The 21,303-nt window shown below is 38.8% G+C and overlaps 1 protein-coding gene across 5 annotated transcripts in view; it reads left to right on the top strand.

Moving 5' to 3' along the window:
* kcnip4a (potassium voltage-gated channel interacting protein 4a) overlaps nt 1-21,303 on the top strand; it is a 217,149-nt gene that overhangs the window by 152,142 nt on the left and 43,704 nt on the right. Inside the window, exon 1 of one of the 5 annotated variants that reach the window (XM_041778725.1) lies at nt 18,770-19,331. The exons of the other annotated variants lie outside the window; for them this stretch is intronic. Coding sequence (XP_041634659.1) covers nt 19,220-19,331 — 112 coding nt within the window. The 5' untranslated portion in view covers nt 18,770-19,219. Of the gene's footprint in view, nt 1-18,769; nt 19,332-21,303 lie in introns of those variants that run through there. 5 annotated transcript variants of the gene reach the window in all.

The following is a 21,303-nucleotide window of genomic DNA, read 5'->3' on the forward strand; positions in this document are numbered from 1 at the left end:
CTTCTCAAGTGGACAAAAGAATAAAAATTATCTTCATGCGTTTCCTAATACATTACAAGACAGGATGTAAGTTAAGAAGGGTATTAATGTTTGGTATGCCGTGTAGACTTAAGGCGTGTTTCTATAATACACTTGATGATAATGACACATGTAAAAGACAGGGAGCATGGAGGAACATGAAATACTATGCTGAACTTTTTCTTTACACAAACAATCCCAGATGGAGTCCAGTAAAGCTTGAAACTTTTAAACTACATTAATGGTTAAAGATGAGACTTTCAACTTTCTTTTTTTGTCTCAGTGAGGATGTGTTCGATTACGCAAATGTGCCAGCAGAGGGAACTAAAGCACAGCCGGACAAAACACTGAAGAGATGAGCTGATACAAGAAAGACTGTTTCTTGGGCTCTAATGCCCCAACACTACCATGCAAAGCTGCAACATAAAAGAAATTTAACAAACAAACAAATTTAATGTTAAAAAGAATTAGATGAGCCACCTTGGTGGGCTTTAATAAATGTTTATATGAAATTTAATGGACTCTTTACAACCAGAATGAAACAGTGTGAAAGTCTGTTCATAAACAATGCATTTTTTCAGCTCAGAACAAGGTTAACAATATGAGTTACTAAATTGTGATGAGAGCATTTGTTTTAAACAATGTGCACAGCAAACTTTGTTTTGATATTACCTCGTAAAAGATGCCTGCATTAGTGTGAAGCCTTGAAACATTATGAGCAGTATAAAGCCAAGTTCACAGTCAAGGACATCACCCCTTTGGTTTATCTGCTCCTTTCCTGTTGCATTTTGTAATTACATCAATTTGGGGACATTCACAGGCAGAGCTAAATATGCAATGACGATGAAAATGCTCTCTGATTGGTCGGAATTTCTTGAAGTTCATGAATACAAGAGATAAGCTACCCCGTAACTTTGTGTTGAGATAAAAACTTGTGAAATAAATCATGAGTCACAAATAAATCTTAAATGAGCAAACAGCATTCTACAGAAACTACATAACTACAGACCCCAGTGTATTTGAAATTCACTTTAATTCAAAATTAACACATTTACAAAATTTCCTAATAATCACTCAGCCTTGTTGCAGCTGTAAAACAAGTATTTTAATTGCCACATAAATGCTGAATATTTGAAACAGTGTTTTGATTTTACAATAGCTGGAGTAAATGAGGAGGAAACTTTGTGTTATATCAAAATGATCTTAAACAACATGGTAGAATTACCAGTTGATGTTGTGTAAAACAGCTGCAGTTACACTGCCCTCCAAAAGTATTAGAACAGTGTAGCCAATTCCTTTATGTTTGCTGTAGACTGAAAACATTTGGGTTGACAAGAGATCAACATTTCAGCTTTTATTTCCAGGCATTTATATCTGGATCTGATACATAACTGAAAATAACATTATTAGTAATGGAACAACAGATTTTTAGGTAGCAAAAGTATTGGGACAGATGGACTTAAAATACATCAAAGTGAATAAGACTTGATATTTAGTCGCAAATCCTTTGCCTGCAGTGACTGCATGAAATCTTTGACCGATTGACATTACAGAACTTATGCATTCTTCTTTTGTGATGCTTTTCCAGGCTTTCACCGCAGCCAGGTGAATGCCTACCTTTGCCTAATGGTTAAGTCCGCCCCTGTTTAAAAACAAAGGTTGTCTCCTTTTTGGCACTGTGGCAAAGTGAGTGTATGTGTTATACAGGGGAAGTGACAGACTGGGGAACAGGGAAGGGGGGCAAACTCACTCTAAAGGTGCAATAATTTGCATTTTATTGAGAATCTGTAAATATTTAAGATTTTTTATCATACCAATTTCAAACCAGAACACCCAAGAGTTTTTTTGAGGGGTATTAAGGAGAATTGGAGCAGTGGTGTGGCATTCAAATTGAGACAGACAGACAAGCTGCCAATTATAGTATTAAAATGTCCCAACTCTTTTGGAAGAGTTTTTTCCATGGTAGTGATGCCCAGTTAAAGTGCATGTGTGGGAAAAGTTGCATGCTCATAATGTTTCTCATACAGACAGCAGCAGATAAGTGAAAGAGGGAACAAAACACTTGCACAGTTGTTTCTGAAGCTCCATCAGGGCTTACTGCGGCTTTAACTGATTTAACTGACTACGTCAGCTGGGATATTCTAAAGAAGCCCAATCTTTCCTGCAGATGGGTCCGACTGAGGTCAGTTCATCTACTTTCTACAAATAAACTGCACCACAGTATGTGTGAAAGGGGGCAATGAAGACTGTTGTAGTTAAATTGGCAAACTGACTCGAGACTGTTTAAACCAAACCTAATGCTTCTAAAAAAATTCATGTTTTTATTTGTAAGTTTAAACATGCTTTTAGATACTTCTTGACAGTTAAAGCAATTAAAACATGCTTATAGCACAACAATTGACAGCTTCTTTCATAAAAGTTCCAATATCACAGAAATGATCAAATGCAGTGAAGAAATGGGATTACAGAGGGCTTTATAGCAGGAGAAATAACCTGCACAAACATGAATCATAGCATCCTGATGCATCACAGAGTTAGAAACTAAACCCATTCATTTTGTTTTCTAATATCCGGACTATAATTCCTATTCATGTCACTAGTGCTAATGTGCTCCTTATTGCCTTCTTCTTACATTCTAAACAAATTACTTCCATATAATTCAGTGAGAGGAGTATTAAAAACTCCACAATTTATTATAGTTTTTGATAATAGCCCGAGGATTCAGACAGGTCTTACACGCATATTGCTGTGCCTCATTTCTTTCCACTGAATTAAACACTGTTAACGCTGTTTCCACAGGCAGACGCTTTACACGATCATCAATCACAGCGATGATGAGGAAGCTACCGGTGGCTGTTTTTCACAATCTTCATGTACGCTGCTCTAATTAGTTTCAGGCTCTCTCTGCAGGAGGAGCTGTAAAAGGGCAGATTTTGTTCCTCGTTGATTAAATAGACTCTATTTTGAAGTACTGTGTATAAATTACAGACATATTGTTGATTGGAGTAGCAATATAGTTTGAACCATTCTGCTTTGTATTGAGTGAAGGTTATTTTTCGAGGCCACTGAATAGAATCTACAAACTATATGTGTTGACAAAAATGTTGTGCACTTTAAACCAAAATTATGCAAACTTTCACCATCTGTTTAATTAATTGCGCAACATGGTCCTTAACCTGTTTATATATTTAACATTAATAGAGTTTGTGTTAAGCTTTAAGGCTTTGCTGATCTCTCTTTTCCTGGAATCACTCTTGCATTTTTCAGGATGAGATTAAAAAGCACAAATTTTCCAAATTGCCAGAGCTGTTTGGTAATTTGTCAGTAGAAAAATGTATTATAATGACTGCAAGAATTTGGAGCTTTTTACCCCCTCTACCATCTAATAAATCACAAAACAAAAAGAAAGTTTTCTAACCTTGAAATCCACAACTATTTGACATACACTATATTGCCAAAAGTATTCGCTCACCTGCTTTGACTCACATATGAACTTAAGTGACATCCTATTCTTAATCCATAGGGTTCACCAGTCCACCCTTTGCAGCTATAACAGCTTCAACTCTTTTGGGAAGGCTTTCCACAAGGTTTAGGAGTGTGTTTATTGGGATTTTTGACCATTCTTCCAGAAGCGCATTTGTGAGGTCACACACTGATGTTGGACAAGAAGGTCTGGCTCTCAGTCTCCACTCTAATTCATCCCAAAGGTGTTCTATCAGGTTGAGGTCAGGACTCTGTGCAGGCCAGTAAAGTTCATCCACACCAAACTCTCTCATCCATGTCTTTATGGACCTTGCTTTGTTCACTGGTGTACAGTCATGATGCTATGTGCCTTAGCATCCGCTGACCCCGCTCCGTCATTTTACGTGTCCTACCACTTCATGGCTGAGTTGCTGTCATTCCCAATCGCTTCCACTTTGTTCTAATGCCACTGACAGTTGACTGTGGAATATTTAGGAGCGAGGAAATTTTACGACTGGACTTGTTGCACAGGTGGCATCCTATCACAGTACCATTCATTGAGCTCCTGAAAGCGACCCATTCTTTCACAAATGTTTGTAGAAACAGTCTGCATGCCTAGGTGCTTGATTTTATAGACCCGTGGCCATGGAAGTGATTAGAACAACTGATTTCAATTATTTGGATGGGTGCGTGAATACTTTTGGCAATATAGTGTACCTTTCTAGTGAAGAAAGGAAGAGTTAATGTGTATTATCCACAGTGGAATATACCGCGTTTCATGTAAAGCTACAAGTGTCTGCATTATGGACTTTATAAACAGTCAAATGCAATAAGGTCTAGTTAGTATTTTGATATGTGTAATGAGTAAATTGTGTTTATAACACATACTGTAGCAGTGTCATAGTGAATTAATTTTGATTATAGCATGGTCTTGGTGAAAACTCAATTCTGATTGGTTCTGGAAATTCCATTGGTGTCCATTAACTTCTGATTTATGGACATCTATGGAACTTCACACGCATGCGGTCAAAAAATCTTTACACAGTTCTAAATTAATGTGCAGCAGCTGATAGATGATAGAAGTAACCATAGCAACCTGACACAGTCATATTTTCTCCTCCATGTCATCCATTAATCTCTGATAATTGGACACTTCGTCTGGCATTAACCCTTACTTATATGGCATGCATGACATAATATATTTTCTACACCCACTTGTCCATTCTGTGAGAACTGAGACACCTTCTAGGCTTGAAAATTTAAAAAATAGGTTCTAACAGACAGGCAAGGGTGTTTTAGGACAATTTACTCACAGTTTATGTCTTTTATTCATTTATGTTTATTATACATGTAATTCTCTTCAGTTCATTAAACATCATGGTATTTTGTTTTACTTCTGCTTCGTAGAGCTGAGATGAAAAAAGCTCTAATAATTAATTTTCTCATTTACTGCTGTTCAGGGCATCTCCACACAATTAACTATACAATGAAGCAGTATTGAATACCTGAATATTGAGCAGTGTTAGATTATTAACACCTACCAAAGGCTGCCTGGGGAATAGCTTGTGCCAAGAATACTAAGCAGACATTTCCTCTAGTTGTAGATTTCTCTGATGCTCCTTAGTTTAGCAGTTATCTTGTCTTGGAGCATAAAAGTAAACTGTTTACTTAATTTCTAAATATGAAAGAAGAATCATATGAATTTCTACTCCTTTCAGTGAATTGATGGGAAGCTGTAAAGTTTTGCTACAACAAAAAGAAGCATTTTCACTGAGGATACCTCCGTGTATAGAACACAACTCAAAGCAGTTTTAAACACAGCAGGTGGAGAAAGCCCTGGGAACGATATCCTGCTGGGTTAAAGAGCTACCAAGACGTAGATCTGGTTGTGGTTGCTGTAGCTACAATCTCCGAACTCAACACAAATTATCCCCTATCATTGTGTGATTGATGAGAGATGCTTTTGGGAATGGATGCCAATTTCTCATTATTTCCAGTGAAGCCAGTGGTTAGCATTTAACGACTTCCAGCCAAGACCATTTTTTTCCTGTAGCGTGTACTTCTGCGAATCCCTGTTGAACAGTAAATGATGGTTTGGCATGAGATGTACTCTGACTCACTTCAGGGTTACTACTGTGAAAAAAAAAACTTGTGTTTTTCTTGCAGTTTAAGATGACCACCCAACAGTCACAGAAATAAAGTATTTTTTATAGAATTGAATAATACAAAATGATTCAAAATAACAAGATTAACTCTGGCAAGTGCTGAAATCAGCATCAAATTTGCAGTAAAATTTTGCAAGTGACTCTGCTCACCCAGTGATATTATTTATGTAGACAAACTATTCATCACATTTCTACGATTCTCATAATCTCAGACTCTCTGCTACCCAAATATATGTGTTCAGTTTTTAAACCAGTTTATGACTCATTAGTAGAAAAAAAGCACGTATTGATTTCCTCTCAGCCTCTGTTTCTGTTTCTGAAGAACGATCCTCGTCATATTTCATCCTGTGGACAGTGGCTCCAGCTTCCTTGTACCCTGTCTGCCTTTTTATGTCCCTCTGTGTCTTCTCTCTCATTTTACTGTCCCTGCTAATGCATATATCCCGCTGACCTCTGCACTCAAGCTGAGTTTGATTGGCACTTTGCTGCTGAGGGATAGCACACCTTAAATCACATGGCAGGCTGGCTGTGCAGAGGTTACTCATGCCCTGTTCTTGCCTGTACATAATGTCTGCAGTGAGCTGTCAGATAGCTGTGCAGGAGCTTATATGGCTAAAGTAGAGAGAAAACAGGTCAATGTTATCAGCTCTTGCACACTGCTCTGAGCTGTGTAGCAGTGTCCATTTACTGACAATGACATTGACTTTTCCCTTTTACACCTGAACTAATCATCTGGAACGCATCAAGATGTTGATAAAATGGGGCTGCAAAGATGAGGCTGACATGTCTTGTGAAAATGAGGAGCATTTTTGATGGAACACAGCTGTGCTTTTACTGTAATTTATGTGAGATGAAGCACTTTAAACACAATCTTTTGCAGATTTTAGAGAGATTTTGCCCAAACCACTTTCCATAAGTGTCGAACATTAATTCCTTAAACCTGCTACCTTTACGCAACCTTGCTTCTATTCTGTAATCAGTTTTGCCTCTAACTTCTGTGGAACCAGCAGCTGCCAGGCAATCAATCTGTTCTTGTGATGAGCTAAGTATGGCAGAGCATGTTCTCAACATGTATGTGAGATCAGAAGAGTGATATATGGCTTTTGACGGCAGAGAATTATGGGTTTATTCCCCTGTCACTTAGACTTGCTGGTAGGTAATTAAGGACTTTTTTGAAGGATATCCATCGGGCATTAAAGGTTGTTTTGCATTCATTAACCAGTGCACCTCAGGCTACAGTTTCCGGCCATAGATTCTCTTCTCTAGAGTCATTAATAGTATATATATTGTTTCAGTACGTAATTCAGCATTAGAATTGTACTGTGCCAAATTTTTGCTATGTTACGCACTTTTAAGCACAGGTTTTTGGAGTTAATTGCCTTTAAACAGAAGGCTGAAGAAAGCTGTAGTAAGAAAGAGGGAACAACAAAGTGTGCAGCAAAGGACCTGGGTTTGAACCAAACTCATAAGCCGACAAGGCACACTGATTTTTCATGTTTTGGAGATCAAAACTGAACTGATATCTTGTAGAAGGTTGCAGATTGCTTTCACATGAACCAACTTCTGTAGTTGCAAGTTATTTACATGATTAGTTAGTCAATAAATTCTGCAACAGCTTGGTATTATTGTGTATTATGCAATTTCCTGTCACCTAAGAAAATCTGAATGTTTCCTAAAGCCTTAACTGGACCTAATCCCAGAACCTAAGCCATCAAAAATTGATGTAATGTTAAACAATAGGAAGGAGAGAGGTACAATTATCTCAAGGATTTATAACATGTGTATCAAAGTGTATTGGTGAATACAGATTGTTAAAGACTGACATGGGAACAAGACCTTCTTGAGTAGGTCCAGCAAGAAGATTTGTCATTTATTTGAATGATTAAAATACTCATAATTGATGACATAAACTAGCATGATTTAAATTAACGTACAGGGTTTATTGTACCAACAAAGCTCCCCTTTAGCAAGGTGCCTGGCCTAGATGAGATCCTATGGCTGACACTTGATTAAAAACGCTGAGCTAGAGCATGGCAGAATGAGCTGGATAACAAGCAGCAGTCTCTCAGCTGGCAGTTAAGAGGAGGATCAGGAGAGGAGGTTGGAACTTTCTCCCAAGCTGGGAGGGCAAACTGAACCTGGGGGCAGGGCTAACTCCACACATGACATCATGAGAGGAAAATCTCTAGAATGGCTTGTTTCAGCAGACATTTTTCTGGAACTTGAGGGGACTGTGGACAGGCTAGGGGCACATATTTTTGAAGGAAAAGCCTGAAAAAAAGATTTTTGCATAATATGTCCCCTTTAAGATCAGTTAACTGATCCAAATCGGTTTATTGTTACACCACTAATTTTTGGGAATGAACTTAAGTATTCATTTGCCAAATATATTTTTTTTCTTTTAGGATTATTATTTAGGCTTTTTGCCTTTATTTCAATAGGATAGCTGAAGAAAGACAGGAAATATGGGGAGAGAGAGTGAAAGGAAGACATGCACCCAGACCAGGAATCGACCAGTGGCCTCTGAAATGGGTGTTTGCTACCCACTGACCTAAACCGGCACCCATTGCCAAATCTTAAAAAAGATTTACTTTATATTGTGACAGAGACAAAATAAAAATCCGATATAATAGCTTTGGGTATTGTACCACACAAATCAAGTTGAATGTTATAGTTTCAGAGTTATTATTTGTTAACTGCCTCAATATTCAACCTTTTGTAGTAGAGGTTAAAGGTTAATGTTCTGTTTTCAAATTTGATCCTTTGCAAATGAGGGAACTCAACCGTATAAACAGTTTCTGGTGGGAAAATGATCAGCACAGAGATGGCAGGCTCTTGTGTTTATTACCCATTCAACCTTGAATGAAGATGCACCACCACAGTATCTGCATGCTCATCAATCTTTTAAATTATTTAATGGGTTGATTTTTTTCAAGTCATGCCTGCCAAAACATTCTCTTTCTTTTGATTCTTTGAGTTTTGAGAATTGAAGTGTTTATTATGTATGCACTCACACCTAGAGTGAGTCCATAAAGTAAGTCCTCATCTTCGTCCCCCCATGGCACTCCATGGTTGATTGCACATGCCGCTTCGCTGAGGGTTGTCCCGGTTCACAGCTTATAATTGCCTTCCCCCTTTCACAGGTGCCGCTTCAGTAAATATGACAGCCTCATTTTAATGTGCTGTGGAAAACACAACCCAAACACTAACGCTGCTTTGCATGCCTGAGCAAATCGCTGCAGGTGTCGCCTAATTATATCACCCACTTGTACCCTGAGCTGATCTTTGAACAGCGGGATGATCTCATATTCGTCTCCTCGCTAGCCCGCCGATTGGCGCTGTTTTGATTGATTACACTGAAGCCTATTCCCGTACTCTCAAATGGGAATATAACACTTGTCCAATACATAATGGAAATGCTGGTTTCAGGGTTTGTTTGGTAAGTGACATTTGTAGCTGTGTGGATAAAGTAATGAAAGTCCAGAGGTTGTTATGTTCTCAGGGAAATGTTTGTATAATTCTCCGGCACCTGTGGTGCTCAATTTAGTTTTATCACACTTTACTATGCAGCAGTGTTTGCTAAGAGTCCCAGGGGTTTGGGAGGAAATTATTAAACTGTCTTCACCATTTACTTCACATTTAAGGCTTGTTTTAACATAATAAGAAAGTTTTCTGGTTTTCTGTTATGCACTCTTATCATTCCTGCTGCTTCTGAGTTTGATTCATTGATCCCGTGTGTTTTCCACTCTGCCCAGACAAGAAGTGATAAGATCCCCCCCTCGGGAACATTGAGGATGGGAAGTGGCAAGACAGGTGTCGGTGATGTGTGAGAAAAAAAACGTAATCTGTCCCTGAATCGATGACTATCAGTCTTCAGAGGAAGATGAACAAAGGTTCCAGTTTTGTCACTTATCTCTTCATTACACAGAAAAAGAATTTGGAACTTAAAGATGTTAACGGAGCAGACCTCAGTGCAGTTTGACATATCAGGATACCTTCGAGATAGCGTCTGTCAGAGTTGATGCCGTCTTTGTGAAAAACTTCACTAAAGTTACGCTGGTGTGCTACGATTAAATTCCTGCAGGCTGCAGTTTTGTGATTGATTTTTTGTTGCCATCAAAAGCCCCAAAATTACATTTTTTTACATTATAAACATTCTTACAACCTACTTAATATATTTAGGTTAATACTGTGCCAGGCTGAAATTTTCTTGACTCTGACATTACATACTGTACATTCAGCTGCATTAACATTTGCTCCAAAGACAGGATCAGGTCATTTTCATGTTTTATGCAAAGGGTAATGTATATTGAGTGGGTCATTATAGCAGAAAAACCCTTGAGGTTGGACTGCATGACCTCCAGTGTCACCTTTACATGATTTGTTCTTCAATAATGACCCACTTGCCGTACATTATCCTGCTTATAACTATCCACTAACAAAATCAATAAATTGAAAAGAGATATTGATTAGAAATCTAGCTCAAGTTATCACACCTGATGAATGGACATGGTCTTACAGAGTTTGGGACTGATGCTCAACTATAACAATGATTTATTAGCAACGAATATCAGCCAGTTATTGGGGAAAACCTACAGCAGAATGTAGGGCTGCATAATGAAGCACAATAGCACTGTTAGTGCAGTAGAGTTGGCAAAAGTCTGAATTGATCACACAATATAAGAATTGATACTACATACAGAGGAAAATATGTCTCACTCAGATCAGGCAGTGAATAGTTAGTGGCAGCTTTTAATTTTAAATTTACTTTCATCTGAATGGTAATGGTCCAGTTCTTTTTCTCCTTTGCCCACATGAAATGCTTATGATGTTTGTGGCCCAGACGTGGCTTGACACAAGGAACACGACACTTGTAGCCCATGCTCTTTTAGCAATGACCTTCTGTGGCTCACCCTCCATGTGGAGGGTTTTAATGATTGTCTTCTGGACAGCTGTTAAGTCAAAAGTCTTTCCTTTGATTGTGGTTGTGTGTACTGAACCAGAGTGTGGGAATGAAAGCTCAGGAAAGCTTTGCAGGTGTTTTGAGTAAATTAGTTCATTAGAGCTCTTTTCAGGACTGAAATAACTGATAAGAAATTGGACCTTTACTCAGTATTCTCAGATTTTAGATAGTGGATTTTAGATTTTTGTGAGCATCCCCATCTGGGATGATGTATGGATGGTACAAGGAATCAGAGGAAGTCAAGAGGATAATCAAATGCTACACCCCTTTAGCCTATACTGTAAAAAAAAAAAGTCATTTACATGTAATGTTACTACCTTAAAGTGTTTTTATGACTTTTTTTAAGATATTTGCCATGGAGTTAATGCCACAAAGTAGTGCTTTCTTTGACAAACATCATTGAGTCAGTAGTGCTCTAAAAGCCTTCCATATAACCCCATTAAAGAGCCCATTTCTGCTGCAATCATTGTTTCAGATAATAGCAATATATGCGGCCCCTCTTTTGTTTATCCCACATAAAAACAAAACAATTTAGCAATTTTTATCTTAAAAAACCAAACTGGCCCCGACAGGTCATTCTAAACGTCTTTATCTGTCAGATCTGCTTGTTGTATTTTGTTAGAGTGGTGATTGTTCAGAGTTTGTTTGACATTAATGGAGGAAGCTGTGAAATGCCATATTTACCTATCAATATACCTGTCAGTAGGGTTGATATAATCATGGCTTTTGTGGCTGTTGGGAGGATGCTTTCCCTCTCTATTTCTTTATGTGTCACCTTCTCAACCCGACCCTCTCCATTTTAAAGATTTATTGGATGGATATATTATCTCTACATACTGCAGAAAGGTTATGATTGGTCAATCATTCTAACATGTTTTATTAACCATAGGTGTACCAGGGACGGTATGGATGGCCAAGCCATGGCAGCCTGAGGCAATGAATCCCCTCTGGAATTGGGAAGCTTGGCCGCATTCAGGCCTTCTGCTGACCGCTCTGTGTGTGGCTTTAAATGAATGCTATGTGATGTGACTGTGACTTCATTGATGTAGTTCCCACATGTTGGCAGTGCTGCTGTGGACTGGATGTCGCAGACAGCCCAGAAGTCACTGAAGCATCCACCAGTTAGGTCAGCTTACTCTCAATACACTGCAGAGAACATGGCAGCTTTGAAATGTAATGCTTTGAACCAAAGCTGCAATTCTTCCTCATGGGAGTTTGCGTGGACTTTGATCCACTATACTGTGCTGCTACAATGATTTTTGATGTTTTCCCCACATTGCATTTTTTGCTTAACATTCAAAGATGTGTCAAACAAAGTGTTTATTTGAAAAGATCCCCATAGTTAAATTAAATTATTTGTTACTGAGCAATCGGTGAACCCAGCAGCTGTTGTTGTAGAATATTAAACTCATAAAGTTACAGCCAGTTACTCAGGGCTCCCAGTATACCCATGGTTTATTCATAAAGAACCCCTAGACATGACTTCCCTCTGCCAGTGTAGGCCGTTATTTACAGTCTGACAAGCTACCTGAGTAAACAAGATAGGAGTTTGACTGTACTCCTACATTCACAAAAAGTACGGACATTGGAGTGTGGTGGATTATTTCTTTGTTGTGTCAATGTCTCTTGGCAGTAAGTCTTATACTATTGGAAAGCCTGTTTATTTCCCTCTTTAATGGCGCCACATTTGTAAGGAAGATGCATTTGTGGGATGAGCAGCAGAGCTGAGTGTAGGGATGGGTACCAAATTCAGTACTTTTATAGGCACCGACTGAATTCTGTCGGTACTACTGAGTACTGATTCATGTAAAATGAAACGGTACCATGTTTCGGTACCTAAACTCATCCTTGTGACTGCAATAGAGTGGAAGAGTAGTCATTTTCCATGCCGGACACGAATGCAGCATTGCACGCACGTGAGTAATGACGTCGGTAGCAGCTCACTGAATCAACAAAACAAGCATGGCTGATCGGCTCCCGCTGTTTTCTGCTTCCTCTTTCCCTTGCTCTCTTACCGAATTCTCGCTTTAAACACAGTGATTTGCCCGTCTATCATGTGGATATCAACCATGGAAATATAGAACATAAAGGGACACATTTGTTCTTCAACCACCTCACAGACACTGGATTAAGACACGGTACGGACTGCCTAGTGTGACCTCACCTAAAAGTTGTTCTCTATCTCACTAACTTGGCACAGCTGGCGCCATATGAAGCGCTCTGTCAGGATGGACGGATTCAGAGTGATTTTGAAGGAGTGACTGAGCCACAGGCTCGTCCTCACTGCTTATTTTCATTGCAGAATGAAACAATGTGCCACTCTCTGTTAACTTTTTGCAGTAGGCTAAATACAAATCTAACGTAATGCATCCAGTGTGTGACGTTTATGATTCTGCGTGGACAGTCACATGTTTGATTGATGAGTGAAGAGCAGACTTATGACTCTTACCAGGGAAAGATGACATCTTAGTTTTTTGGAAAAAAAATTGCATGAGGAAAAAGGATGTGCAGTAGTTCATGGTAGAGGAAGTTGTTCATTTATTTTCATTTGTAATACTTTAGCTGGTAAAATTTTATACCTTTTATTGATTTATTGAGTTATTTTGACTCCATACTCTATTGTTCATTCGTTTTAAATGTATTCTCCCTCCATGGACACCAACACACATTTTTCCAAGAGGGGAAATTAGAGGAATAGGAGGTAGTGGGCTGGGTTTTAATTTGTGCAACAAAGAAAAACACTGGGTAGTTATAGTAGTTTAGGTTTTCATGGAATAATTTTTTTAAACACTGATATTTTCATAGTGTTTTGATATTGAAAATTCAGAAGTTTTGAGGTTATATAACATTTATTATTGCATATTATTCACACTCAAAGTACTGAAAATGGGTACCGTTATGTACCTGTATCGGTTCACAGGTACCGGGAATTGGCACCGTACCGGTTCAAATGTTAAAGATACCCATCCCTATCTGAGTGTGTGGGTTGCAACCATGAAAAATTTGCCAGATCTTCTCTGCCAATGCCATATTGGCAATTTAACAATTTAGTGTGTACACACTGCAGCACCTCCTCCTCATGCTGATTACCTGCTCCAGAATGGCTTCCCAATCTTCATCAGCATTTGTCACAGGTCCACTATTGTGGTTGTGTTGGTCACTCTGGCACGAAAGCACGTCCAAGCTAACCCCACATGTGTTCAATGCTGGCAGGCCATTCCTTTTCTTCCTCCAGAATTCTGGAGGTAGTCTCTGGTCTGGTGGACCCTGCTCTGTTGGGGCGGGCGTTGTCATCTTGGAGGATAGAGTTCAGTCCCACACTGGATATATGGAATTGCTACTGGTAGCAGAATCTCACCTCTGTATCACTCTGCATTGAGATTGCCTCCAATCTTAATCCAATCCAAAGATTCAGCCGACAAAGACTGGCTTGTTGCTTGCGAGCTTTTTCTGTTTTCTGCTGGATGCTGGTGCCCTTTTTGATTTCAGTAGCATTTTAGAGCTTGTTTTTGCAAGAAACAGTTGTCAGCAGTGTTTGGGAAATCAAATAAGATCAGCGGGACTCTCTCACCTCAGCAAAGTTGCAAGAAGAAATCAAAAATTATAAGATGAAAGATGCCAAAAATGTTCTTTGAGTTGAAGAGAAATGCTCAGTCAGGTTTAAACTATCAGCATCTTAAATCTTTAATGTCTCTGCTATCCCTTTACCTGCAGTTTGGCCAACTCTCCAATATCATGCAGATGTAATAATGATGTTATGCTTTCTGGATGGTGTCCAGGGTCATTGTGGTGACTGGGAGAAAAAGACGACAGCTATAAGTATTTACTGGAGCAAGCTGATAAATAAGCTACCTTGTTGTCTGAAAATGCATGTTTTCCTCTGATTCTGTTTAGAGACAAATATGCACACAATCAAACTGTCCTTGGTTATTGTATATTACCCTTCAGCTTCCTCTTCATATTTCCCAACCATGCAGTCTTATTGTCAGTGTTCATGTTGACTTGTTGTGGATGAGACTGAAATAATAATGACTTCTCACATGTTCAGGGACCATTCAGATTAAAGAGAATGTGTCATCTGAATATAATTTTACTTTTCAAACAGCTTCCCACTAAATTATTCACAAAGATATTTTCTCTTTTAAGCAGAATTATGCCCCTCACCTTCCCATTTGGTGTTGCTGACAGACTGAATATAAATGAATGCATGTCAGTTTTTTTCTAAGCACCTTCTTGTTGAACATTTATCACTGAACAATTGAGTAAGTGATGGGAAATTGTTCCTCACACTGTGCTCGAATAATGCACTACCACAGGGATTGTAATTAAAACGGCTTTTACCTCAATAATGTATGGCTTACTCCATTTTAAATGGAAAAAAACAAGAGGGAGGATATTTCTCACTCTATTAGGAGCAGAGTGAAAAACATCATGAGTTTATTTTTCTCTGCTCTTTTCAATGCACTTTTCATTCTATCTTAATCATATTGTTGTAAGAAATCAATCATTTCAGATTGTTAAGAAATAACCAATCCAAAGGTGTTAGTAAGGACTATGACTACACAGGGACAGTAGATGGTGGTGTCTTCGCTCGTCTGCTGCTCGCACTGACAGACTGAATCAGCCTCGGCCTCTCTCTCTAACACATAATTCCATTGTGCTGTCTTCATCAGTGTACTACATCTCACTGGAATCAAACTCCTGTTAAAGAAAGTGTTCCCTTTGAATGAAGTTGTTCAGATCAATACTAATTTTCCCCTTACTTTCTTTCCTCTTACATCAGTTTGTGCAAAGAACACTGGGACATACTGACTCCTTTTTCCCACTCATCTATCAAATTCTTCTGTATTTCAACTGTAGGATATAACATGACATGATGCAATATGACTCAACAGACTGATCGTCAATAGGATAGGATACATGCAATACAGCGTGATATGATGCAATATGTGAAATATAATATAATATAATAAAGCAAATAGAAGGTAAATGGTAGGGCCGGACCACTATGGAATTTTAGGGGCTCACCAGACCAGAAAAGCCCCCCCACCTGCCCATCCCCACCCTAGCTGGTCTTAAATCATGTTACTCTTAATCTGCTCCAGTCTTATCTGGCAGCATACGGCTGCCTAAGTGAGTGTATTATTACTGTGAGATATTGCACCATTACGTTCACTGTGTTGATACTGACTCAGATAAAGTTTATAGCTAGCTAATTTTAAGCTAGGTTATCCGAACTTTAACTCATTGTTTATTTCACAAACTAGTTATAAACTTACCATTGAGGCAAAACGTTCTCTAATGCAAATTTTATGCTTAGCCAAGCTGCTCTGGGCTCTGGTTCACTCTGCTGTAGGGGGTAAATATGGAGCGTGTAACATGAAAGGAGTCAGAGCACCCTCTACTGAAAAAATAATAGAACACAAACATCATATCTAAGTAAAACCAAGTCATAGTCCCTGCACTTTATAAGTAAAAGTACAAGTGTTAACATTGATGCCTTTTGGTCAATAAATGGTTATTTTTAAAAGGGTATGATTGGCTGAATAAATCTGCCGGGCCTAGTAAATGAACTTGAGTTTGAGTGGCACTTTTCAAGTCATCTGATTACTGAAAGCTCTTTTACATCCCGTTTACCTGGGATACGTGTAACATTAACAGTTTCAGGTATCAGTGGTGCCACTACCAGCCGCAAATACAACATGATGTTAGCCTCTCATTTTTGAGTTGGCAGTTAAAGACATGTCTGCAGTTTAGTATTATTTTACCATAAAGTAGGATGACAGAAGTAGAGCATTCTATACACTCCTACATTGTCTAGAGCCGTGGTTCTAAACTGGACTTATGTCAGGACCCACCAAAACCTCCTTCATGGTGGCTTCTAATGCAACAGGACCTACCAAAAAGGAGGTTCTGGTGGGTTGTTACCCAAATTTCACAAAATGTCAACCAGATTTTTTAAGGAGGTGTGGAGCAGTTTGGACTTGAGATCGAACAAAACATAAAATGGAACAAAGAGACGAAGACATATCCTTCAAAATAAAAGCATATCATATACTTTTTGCTGCATATTTTTTCTAGGCTTGCTAAAAAATGAATTCATGACCTACGTACATTTGGGTCCCAACCCACCAGCTGAGAACCAAGAGTGAAGCTGAGGGTTGAAGAACATCTGATGAAAATAAACTAAACTTTAAGAATTGTTTTTTTCAGAACTGTAATATCTTGAGTACTCTCATTTCTGTATCGGTGAGTTCCCAGGTAGTCATACTTGTACTGGGTCTGAAAAATGGTATTACCGTTTACCATAAACTTACAGACTCACACTAGATTCACACACTGATGCTTGAGATGCTTAGTAAGGCATCCTTTAGTATTAGTTAATCCCAGTCATACATGGTTTGGTGTCTTGCCAAAGGACGTGACTGCTGGAGCTGGGGATTGAACCCCTGATCTACTCCACCACTAAATCAGTGAGAAACAATCGAGAATAATAAAATACATACTAAATATAATACCATACATGATAAACAAAATAATGTAAAATAAATTTGATACAATACAATAAATGTGGAATAGTTTGAGATATGACACAAGTAATACAATATAAATATACTGTATAGGTGCATTTTAAAAATGTATAATGTCATGAAAAAAATGGAGAATAACTTAGCAATGATGAGAGACACCGGACTCCACAATACAGACGAGTCTAAGGCAGCTATGAGAGCAACCTGGGCTTCATAACACCCAAGCAGTGCCACAGACTGATTAGCTCCATGCTGTGTTGCTTTGCTGCAGTTAGTCATACTAAAGAATTTTTTTGGATTTTGGATTTTTGTGAGCTTTAAGCCGTAGTCATCAACATTTAAACAGAAAAAACTGTTTTGAAATTTTTCATGTTGTATGACATGAGTCTAGATTATGTGGAAGTTTGACTTCTTGAATAAAATCACAACAAAAATCAACTTTTTCTTGATATTCTAAAGTACAATAAAGTATATGATACAATTCATGACAAATGTGTAATACAATCCACTAAATATTTTATATGACACAATATAATACATAATACAAAATGATACAAAAAAACAAATAGAGCGTTGTACAGTAAAAAATATTCATGAAAAATGCACTCATGGCATGTAGGATACAACACAATTAAATAAATGTGACATAGATGAAATACAATATGGATGAATACATTTAAGACGATGTGTACTGAATATAATAAAATTTGTTCAAAAGCAATCAATCCATAGTAGCATAAATCTGAATTTGAGGGTGCAACAAGCATTATGCTATAAAGGAGGAGGCTGGGGTGGAGGTAGTTAAGCTTTGCCAGCAGTAGCAGCAGCAGCATGGTGCATCAGCATGAATGAAAGCAGGGATTTGTGAGAAGTACATCATATTTAGACACTGCTGTGTTGAGAGAAAGAGCTGTGATTGGCTGTAGGAGCTGGGAGGCAATAATTGGTATCAGCTAGCCGTCAGCTGATCACGGCTGGTCATGTGACTACCATGTCCTACATGAACTAACGCTATACTTCATTTATTTTTGGAGTGAAGATTGTAGAAGATGTCCCAATATGACATATTCTTATTATATTTCCATCCTTGGCTGTTTGATGTGTTTTTACTCTTAATGTGCTGTAGCGTTGTTCGCTTTAACTCTTTGAATTTGAAGAATTCTACTTTGGCAAAGCTTTCCAAAAGCTTCTTTATTTAGTTGGTTTCATTAAAAGAGATGACAATGAGCGCCTTATAAGACAGCTTCTGTTTCTCCTGTCCGTCCTTCTTAGTGGATTTATTGTGTCTCATTTCTTTTCATCATCTCTCTCTTAAATCCTCTCTGTAGCCTAGAATAGGGACATTTTTTTCTGCAAAATGATATGCCTACAAAGTAGGATTGTTTAAAGTGCAAACAAAAACATAATAACTGGCATACTTTTCAAGAACTTTGCTTTCTCATGGCTCAGTCTGTTTCTATATAAAATCTTAAGTTCATCTTAGAGCTGTTGAGTGGATGTGCGTCTTCCACTGTAGCACCACACCTCCTCCCCTGCCTCTGTCTCATCTCCCCTCCCTCCTCACTCAGATCCACTCCCTCTCATCTTCCCTCCCTTTACTTTGCAGAGAAGCAGTCAGTGTGCCTGAAAGAGCGAGAGAGAGCCAGAAACTGTCAGAAGAGCAGAGTTTTCTCCTGCTGCTTTCACTTATTTGGGAGAAGAGGAAGGAGAAACAGAAGGACGTGTTGAGATCAGCATGTTTGGACCTCTTTGAAGCAGCTTTTTAAAAATCTTGGTGACCCTGCAGATCAGGAGGATCTTACTTGACCTTTGGCTCCTCAGAAACTCTTTAAAATCCTCTTGTTTAGACCTCAACCAGACTGGATTTAGGAAGTAAGCGGGTAATTGCGGCGGCGCCCGGCCCGTGCGTGTGGGCCGGAGTAGCACTGGAGTGGGTGCAGGGGAATTGGAGTGCAGGGCCGGGTGGGGGTACCGCTGGTCCTGGCGGCGGTTCAGAGGGTGAGGAGGCCGGCTCAGGCTCGGGCTCCGGGTTCGGGTCAGGGTATGGTGTTGGAGGCGCGGACTGGGCCGAGGGTGGAGCAATGCTGAGTGCCATTTGGGAGACAGAGGGGCTGCAGACGGTGGGCATCGTGGTGCTGGTGTTTGCCTCCATCAAGCTGCTGCACCTCCTCGGGCTCATCAGCTTCTCAGAGGGTAAGATGGAAATGAAGGAAAGATGATAAAGGAGTGATACACAAAGCAGTTGTGAAAATTGCGTTTTTATTCACTCATCTCCTCTCGATTTCTGGCTTCTGTCGCCTTGGCACATCAGGGTCATTCTTTGGTCGCTGGAACTTTTTCCAAACAGGCTTGAAGTTCAGCAGCAGTCAGAAAACGTAAGAAGTTAATGGAGGTCACAATACCAAAGCAGGGAAGAATCAATGAGTCAGACAGAAAAACTAATGGAGTGTCTTTTCTTATGCAGTATGAAAACAGAAATTTGTGTGAGTTTCTGATGGAGAGAGGAGAAATCAAGCAGGAAAATGTGTCAGTCCAGAGCAAGCATTGATTGAATTGTCGAGACTGCTTCTGTCATTTTCACACATGTGGGTTCATTTATTCTCAATTTAGAGTGGAAGTTTCTCTATTTTGCATGTTGAATGAACAGTTTAGTTTGGACCTTCTGCTGTTGTCTCATTAAAAAGTTGCACAGTAAGCAGTTTGAGCTCAGCTCCTTAGACTTCAGTTCAGTAAACATTGTCTCATTAGGACAATCTATAACTTGTTTTTATAACAAGATACAACATGATGTTATAGTGTGTAACAGATTGGAAAAGCTGACTTGACCTGATAGCATTGTTAAGACAGATCTCTGAGGTGTCAGGCGTCCGTAGATTTTCTGTTCTTGTTGTTTTCAAAGGCACACAGGAGCTGTGTATTCATCTGGTGCTCTCTGTTACAGTTTTCACACCTCACCGAGCAGCGGCGGGTCCAAACTTGCTTTCTCCTCGCTTTTTATTAACAGTCGAAGCTGACATCATATTGATTATTCTCCCCGGCGTGATGATACAGATGTCAAACCCCTCGTGTGGAGCGCTGTTTGCCAGTTGCTGTGATCTGTATTCCTCGCAGGAGTGTCAGAGCGTGATTACTTGGAGAATATCTGCTGTCAGAGCCAGCCTGTGGTTTATGACAAGCAGTCAATACAAGTATTGATGATGTGCATGTGTTTGAAGTCATGATCAGGAGAACAAGGGGGGCATATAATAGATAAACAGAGAAAATTGACTGATAGTTTGAGCTTTAATGCATGCTCCCTTGAGTATCGTTCACTATATACATGATAATGTAAAATATCATGAACTGTCTATTACTGCTTTACTGTATCTCAAATACTGTAAGAAAGCTCACTGTGGTTAAAGACTCATCTCGTATGCACATGTGCACTCACTATCCTTTAACTGTAACTTAAGTTTCTGTGGTTAAATGATTAACATCATTTGCATATTTGCACTAATTAATCTACTTACTGTACTTATTACTGATTCAATCTAGTAACTGTATGTGCAAGTAATTAATCTATTCACTGTTACTCAGATGCCGTTAATAGGCTCACTGCGGTAAAATGCCTAACCTTGTATGCGTATTTACACTAATTAATGTAATTACTAAATTAATAACTATTTAAATCTATTAACCTTACTCAAATGCTGCAAGTAATGAATCTATTCACTGTAACTTCAATGCTGTAAGAAGGCTCTTTGTGGTAAAATGCCTCACTTTATATCCATATTGCAGTAATTCATCTACTTACCATACTGATTACTTATTTTATCTATTTACTGTTACTCAAATGCTGTAAGAAGGCTCTCTGTGGTAAAATGCCTCAGCTCATATGCATATTGCGCTAATTAATCTGCTTACCATACTAATTACTGATTCAATCTGTTTACCATACTCAAATGCTGCAGGTAATGAATCTATTCACTGTAACTCGAATGCTGTTAGAAGGCTCACTGTGGTAAAATGCCTCACTTCATATATTTATTTGCACTAATTTATCTCCTTACTACACTAATGACATATTTTATCTATTTAACATACTAAATGTTACAAGCAATAATTCTATTTACTGTAACTCAAATGCTGTTTGTAGGATCACTGCGGTAAAATGCTTCACTTCTTA

This window comes from Cheilinus undulatus, linkage group 22, assembly GCF_018320785.1.
Source record: "Cheilinus undulatus linkage group 22, ASM1832078v1, whole genome shotgun sequence".
NCBI lineage: Eukaryota > Metazoa > Chordata > Actinopteri > Labriformes > Labridae > Cheilinus > Cheilinus undulatus.